Source organism: Cynara cardunculus, assembly GCF_001531365.2.
Source record: "Cynara cardunculus var. scolymus isolate 2C chromosome LG 9, CcrdV1, whole genome shotgun sequence".
Classification (NCBI taxonomy): Eukaryota; Viridiplantae; Streptophyta; class Magnoliopsida; order Asterales; family Asteraceae; genus Cynara; species Cynara cardunculus.
Window position 1 is genome coordinate 14278159 of NC_037536.1, and position 7267 is coordinate 14285425.

General features: G+C 33.4%; 1 protein-coding gene across 1 annotated transcript; it reads left to right on the forward strand.

Annotated features, from left to right (window-relative positions):
* The first annotated feature begins 3518 nt into the window (after positions 1-3518).
* Positions 3519-6420, forward strand: LOC112518445 (late embryogenesis abundant protein D-34-like). The gene is made up of 3 exons (XM_025126137.1): positions 3519-3867; positions 4789-5076; positions 6093-6420. Exons 1-3 carry the CDS (start codon positions 3568-3570, stop codon positions 6249-6251), a joined length of 747 nt encoding a protein of 248 aa, XP_024981905.1. The 5' UTR covers positions 3519-3567; the 3' UTR covers positions 6252-6420.
* The last annotated feature ends 847 nt before the right edge of the window (positions 6421-7267 follow it).

The following is a 7267-nucleotide window of genomic DNA, read 5'->3' on the forward strand; positions in this document are numbered from 1 at the left end:
CTTCTATGAAGTCGATATAATAGAACATGATTACTGATTCTTGCAAGCATTCGACACGATCTTGATCTTGATTGCATGATCCTTTTTCTTCATGTGGAAACTACAAAAAGAAAATTCATATAAAAAATTCACATTGTCAAACAACGAAGCAAATATATATGAAACAATATCTTAAATTCTAGTCTTAGATGAATAAAAAAGATCATGTATGAAATAACACCATCTCCCGGTTCTCTACTTTTATCGGGTTCTCATTTAATTATGCACCATAAAAACTAATTATGCAAATCTGTATGCCTTTGGCAAAATGTGGAATTTGAGAATGTATGCTGCATCTCTGCTTACAGAGTTTCTCAAGTGTTCATTGTGCTCTTATTAAAGAAACTTGCCTGTCTTTGGTTTCATCTAGAACTAGTGGTCTTTGTGTTTATGTGCCTCTTGAATGGTAAATCATACATTGAGAATGTAAAAAGTAAGTCTTGATGTTGATGTGTGTGATGAGAAAATTAGTGCATCTCCAACATGTATGCTACAATTGAAATTTTGGTGATTTAGGAGAGTTTTGTGCTCCAACAATTATGATATATTGTATGGTAAAATAGAAAAAAAAAAAAAAAAAGAAGAGAGAGAATATGAAAATCTTTAAAATTTTATATAAGAGAAAGAATTAATATTTAATTATTTTCCATCAATAAGAGATATTGAAAATAAATGTTTAAGAGAGAAAAAATAATATTTTATTAAATATATTGAATATTTTAATGATATAGTTAATACTAAAATTACTAAAACAAGGTAATTGTTGGAGTTGGATGTAATTCTTTTAGAGATTTTGACTTCTGATACTATATTTTAGGAAAATTATAGCATATTTGTTGGTGTTGGGTATGTTGCTAGTAGGTTGGTTAAATGCAAAATTATATATTTGCCAAGGAGATTGCTAAATACACACCTACTTACTAATTCCCTTCCTATACATCGTCAAAACTTATTTTTTTTTACATTTTCAATATATAATTTGACTTGATTCTGATATAAATATGTGAGTATATAACCGGACAGGCTAAATGCACTCCTAATTGTAAGTGCATCCCTACTTACCCTCCTCATATACATAAACACCAATACTTATCTTTTATATTCTTAATATATGATTTGGAGAATGTGAGTGTTATAAAGAGTTGTTATCCTGTTCAACCTTATGTGATGATTAGATGTAGGGCACTTTGTTAGATGCCCACAACCTGCCTAACTTTTTGAGTCCTTGGCAGAAGCCTGCACATGGGGTTTTGGTTACTTTTGGTTTTTATGTTACATTGGCACAAGTTTCAAACTTTTTCTTCTTTTGGATCTACAAAGGAAAGATTCTTCATTCTACTCAATTCTTTTCTTCCATCATATGAAATCAACCTAAATCTCAACAGAAATTGTTAAATCAAGTGAATGGTGTGGCTGTCGGGTTGACCCTTTTGTTATATAATACTGAATACGCAGGTTTAAATGAGAACCGTAAATATTTGAGAACTAACTATCCATTGTTACTGTCATGCTCGATATTCATGATTCAAGTTATTCATAATGAAGATACATTGCATTCATAATAAATATGCATGATATTCATTATGAATAATGTTCTTGATTATTCAAGGCTATATATTATGATGGTTTTAGTTTTTAAAAGTATTTATGGTTCCTCATTTGAACTTGTCTCTTTTGGAGGATTTTGATGATTGAATGTTGGTTTGCTATGACTTTTGGTTTGTTCATTATTTGCATCTTCATGTGGGTTTCTCTCTTAATACTATACGCCAATGGTTATATATGACTATCGATATATCGTGTGATGTGACTTGAAAGGCTATTATGATCGAAAGAGGTGGTGAGTGCTCCACTTATCGTTCTGATGTGATTATTATCGGCACCTGTCGATGTAATTCATTTGTGTTTAATTTGAAGTATCCATTGATCCATTTTTAGCATATTTGTTTCTCTCTCTTACCCAACTCATTAGTCGGGGATCATTACGAAAACAGTCGTTCAGCTCTTTTTCTTTCAGGATAAGACAGAGGTCATATCTGTCTATATTTTAATTCTTAGACCCCACATCTAGCTAGATGGAATACATATATTATGTTCACTTGACACTGTAGTTATTATGTTACAAACTATAATATAGTAAAACAGAAGAAAAATGAGATCGATAGTCAATACTTGGATTTAAAAAAAAAAGAATGATTATGACTAGAAATATGTCTTCATCGCCTATTAAAACCATTTGACTTCATATTATATATAGAGAGAGCGAGGGAGGAGGTATGTTTCAAATACAACCATATCCATTTATACAACTAATGTAACCCAATTAATTGAGATATTTATGGAAATAATGAAAGTTTATTTATTATGATTTAAATATTTATGGAAGATTACTAGAGTTTATTAATTATGTTTAATATTTTATATTAGTAAACAATAAATTCTTTTATGAAATCACATATTCATCAGATTAAATGTTTTTTTTTCTCTTTCTTTTCCATCTATGTTCATTCTTCAAACGAAGCACCATGTGCTCGAACCTTGATCATTCGTCTTTCGTCGTTTAAGAGAAGATGAACCATCAAACCCCATAAACAACTTATACCAAAAAACCCAAATCCTACAATCCAAACTCCATCAAGAAATGAATACCATCACTTTGATCCAAATGCATCACAATAAACGAGTCGAAGCCGAGATTTCTTGTTTCTACCTCAAAATGAGTAATCGTTTCACACATAACTCTGTTTCCGATCATATAATACTCCCCATCATGGATCAAGGTTCCTTCGGTTCTTTCATCGATGCCTCTTTTGCTTGACTTTTGTGGATGAGAAGCCAATGCTCAATGTCACACCCCACGATCTCATGATGCAACCTTTGACCACCACCGCATGTTTCGAGTCAATTGCCCCCCACAAGTGCACATCTCAGGCTTCCGCCATCGATAACAAGGACCCTGCCTTCCCCTCTCCTCTGGTCTCCAGAAGATCTTTGATGTACAAACACATTGTCGTCAATCATATTTAGTGTGACTCCGATCCCTGTGAAAACCCGACATTGTTCGTAAATTTTGAACACGGGTTGCAAGGCTCCAAGATAACCGGTTGCAAGGTGGGATGCATTCACAACTCAGACTTTAGTTGTAACAACGTAATCTTAATGAAAAATAATAGTTTTACTCTTAAAGTATGGCAAGCAAAACTCTAAACAAACCGAACGAACAAAAATAAATCTTAATTTATTCGTGTTTATATATTCGTTTAACTTTACCAAACAAACGAACCAACACAAATGTTAAACAAACTTAACTTTTCATGTTCATTCGTTATATATTTAAGAAAGAAGAAAAAAGAGCCACGTGGCTGTTTGTTGACGATACGTGGCAAACCTAGTATATCAAAATTGATCTGGCACCTCTCTCGCTTCCACGTGTCATTTGGAAGCTATTGTTTATACCATCTATAAAAAAAACCCTAGCTCCGCTGTGCCACCTGGTCAACCACCGTAAGATCTCCATTTCCGGTGAGAATGAGTCAGGAACAACCACGACGATCACAAGAAGAACCCATCAAATATGGTGACGTTTTCAACGTCTCCGGCAAGTTGGCAAACAAACCCATCACCCCACAAGATGCCGCCGATATGCAGGCTGCCGAGACCAAGGTTCTTGGCCAGACGGTGAAAGGTGGTCCGGCCGCCGTCATGCAGTCAACCGCCAACGTCAACGAGAACCGTGGCCTCGTTGGCCGGTACGATGACCAGGGCATCGCCGTGTCTGACACTGAATACGCAGGCCACCAAATCATAACTGAGTCGGTTGGCGGAGAGGTAACGTTCACTGCTCTCTCACCGGCAATCATATTTTATGTACACTAACCCTAAAATATACTCTAATGATATCTAATTCGTTGAATGTCACGGTTATTTTATAATATAAAACGTTAATTATAATAAATGAATTTTAATAGTTTTCCAGTAATATTCAAATTATGATGAGTAAACTCTTAATTATTACTTTTACAAATATGTCAACTAATTGATTTTTACTGTTTTTTGAAATTATTGAGTTTGTAAAATTTTCTATATATATAAGGTCAGGTTGGAAAACAATATAAAAATGAAAAAGTTAAAAATACGCTGATAACCATATATCTGATATGCGTACAAGTAACTTATAAGCAATTTGTCCGGGACACACGTGTATAAAAACCAAAAAACTTTCAATAATTTGTATGTACATGTTTATACAATTCATTCATATGAATGGTTATCAAAGTGTTCATTAGTTTTTCATTTTTTGAGGTTTTTCCCCAAACCCCCCTCTCTCTCTCTCTCTATATATATATATATATGTATGTATCAGTATGACACGAATTAAATGAGAACCATAAAAAGTTACAAGTTTGTGATCTAAAAGTATCCTTTTACCTGATTTTTTTTGTCCGGTGCTAGTATTTAAGGTATTGTTTCACATATATTTGTTTTATGATAGTTTTACATACATTTGTTTCATAATGTACAACATTTTTACGTGTATTTTTCATTTTTGTTACGTGAACTAAAAAAAAGTTTAACATGTTTCACGATGTAAACACAAACATATATATATATATATATATATATATATATGAAACAATACTTGTAATCATAGGTTTTGATAAATAAAAATTAGTTTTTGCATGGGCTCTCATGTGTCGGTGACGTTTGTGGTTTTCATTTGATTACCGTTCTTTCTCTATAACTTCACAGGTGGTGGGACAGTATGTGCGACCCAACTTGGCTTCTTCTCCGGCTCCGGCGAAATTGGGCGATGACGCCGTTACCATTGGAGAAGCATTGGAGGCCACCGTCATGTCTGCCGGTTCCAAACTGGTAGACCAGGCTGATGCAGCCGCAATACAGGCGGCTGAAGTCCGAGCAACGGGCCGCATGCAGGCTGTTCCTGGAGGTGTAGCCGCTAGGGCTCAAGCCGCTGCCGCCCACAATGCTCGAACCAAACCATTTGAGAACAAAACTAAGCTCGGAGATGTCCTGGCGGCAAGTGTTCTTTGATTTACGAAAAATTTGGGTTTACACACTATAACAAAATGGATTTTATAAGATGCCTAGAATGTTTAATCTTCCTAATAGAATACTTAGGTTTACAAGATCAAACTATAAAGCGTCTTATATGGAAAGCGTTACAATAGGTTTGTGGACGTCTTTAGACGTTTTAACAAGTTCTTTGAGATATTTTTAAAATAAAGTGTCTTATGACATTTTTGAGAAATGTCATTTAAATTCATCTTTTTATATGACACTTGTGTTTATTTTCAAATAGTGTCGTATAAAATAATTAATATGACATTTTGTTCTAAAAACATCTTAAAAACTTGTTAAAACGTCTAAAGCGTCTTATAAACCTATTGTAGCACTTTTAGATAGGACTTTTTTGTTTGGTTTTATAGTTTTAAATTATTTTTTAAGACGTTTCTACATTTTATGTGTTCTTTAAGATCACTTTTATTGTAGTACTGACAAGACGTCATAAATCTCTAAAAATCTTAATATATTACTTTATAAAACTTAAGTTTATGGGCTGAATATATATATATATATATATATATATATATATATATGTCTTACCTAACAGTGTTGCAATAGTTTTATAGAACGGTTTTAGACGTTTTAAATATTTTTTTACACATTCATAGACATTATTTGAAAAAGTTCTATAAAATGATGTGTTTATATGACACTATAAAAAATATCATATAAAAAAACTGATACAACACTTCATTTTTGAAGTGTTATAAAAAAACTGTTTGAGATGCCCAAAATCGTCCTTAAACTTATTGCAACACTCTTACATATGACGCACATGTGGTTGGTTCTCTGAATTTAAGTTCTATAAAATAGTCTATTATCACATTTAGAGATTTGAAGCGTCTTAAAAACCCGCATTTTGTGAAATAGTGCATCTTAAAACAAAATTGACATAATAAATATGTAATATGATGTTGATTTTCCGATTTCGAGTATTAATTTGGCCCGATATTTGAGGATGCATGTAGGATGCGACAAAATTGTTGCCGGAAGACAAGCCGGTGACGAGGGTGGATGCAGAAGCGGTGATAGAGGCGGAGATACGTAACAAACCGAACCTGGCGACCACCCCAGGTGGCGTAGCTTCGGCAGTAGATGCAGCAGCGAAGATAAACCAACAGAAGTGAATGTAGAATATAGAAATCGTGTCAGATAAAGAAAAGAAGCAGAAGGAGGATGTATGGAATATGTTGATGATGGTTTTCTGAATAAAAGGTGACGCCGTTTGCATTCGTACAATTCCATCTAAATACTAAAAACTCTTTATTATTGGTACCATGCTGGATAAAGTTAATAAGCACTTTAAATAAGCAATCTCAAACACCTTCTAAATACAAGAATTGAGGTTTCAAAAAATCCCTAGTAAGACACCATTAACTTGTATGACTTTTGACGGGGGCATGTGCCCCTACCCACGTAAGGTGGATTCACCATGGCCTAACGTTAACCGATCTTTCGTAACCGGTACTCGGTCTAACGGGTTTGGATTTTTTTAATGATGAAATGTTTCGAATTGCATGGCAGTATCATACACTAGCGTATTTTGGAACAAAATGATGAACCTTATTTTAATTCAAATAAAATGTAATTTTGACACATCTTTTATTTTCGAGGTCGAACGCGTGCTCGAACCTCCGGTTCCTACTCCCTCAAGTCGAACCTTTTGGCAATGGTTTTTGTTCCAACTATTAGTAATAATTGTTAGTTTTTTCATCAAATAGACTTGGACAAATTCCCTTGTATATATGTGAGTCTCTCCTCTCCTAATATGTAACAAAGGACCATTTTTGTAAAAATCACGAAACACAGGGACCAAATTCATAGTTTACTCATATACATATATATATATATATAGAGAGAGAGAGAGAGAGAGAGAGAGAGAGAGATTGGTTATTATACAACCTTTGACATTTGTGCAACCAATACAACTTAATCTCAACCGTCCATTTCATTTGATGAATATGTGATTTCATAGAAGTTTTGATTGTTTTCTAATATAAAGTATTAATCATAATTAATGAACTCTGTTCATATTCCATAAATATTCAAATCATAATAAATAAACTCTCATCATTTTTATAAATATCTCAATTAATTGGGTTGTAAGGGTTGTACAAATACACAAGGTTGTAAAAGAAATATA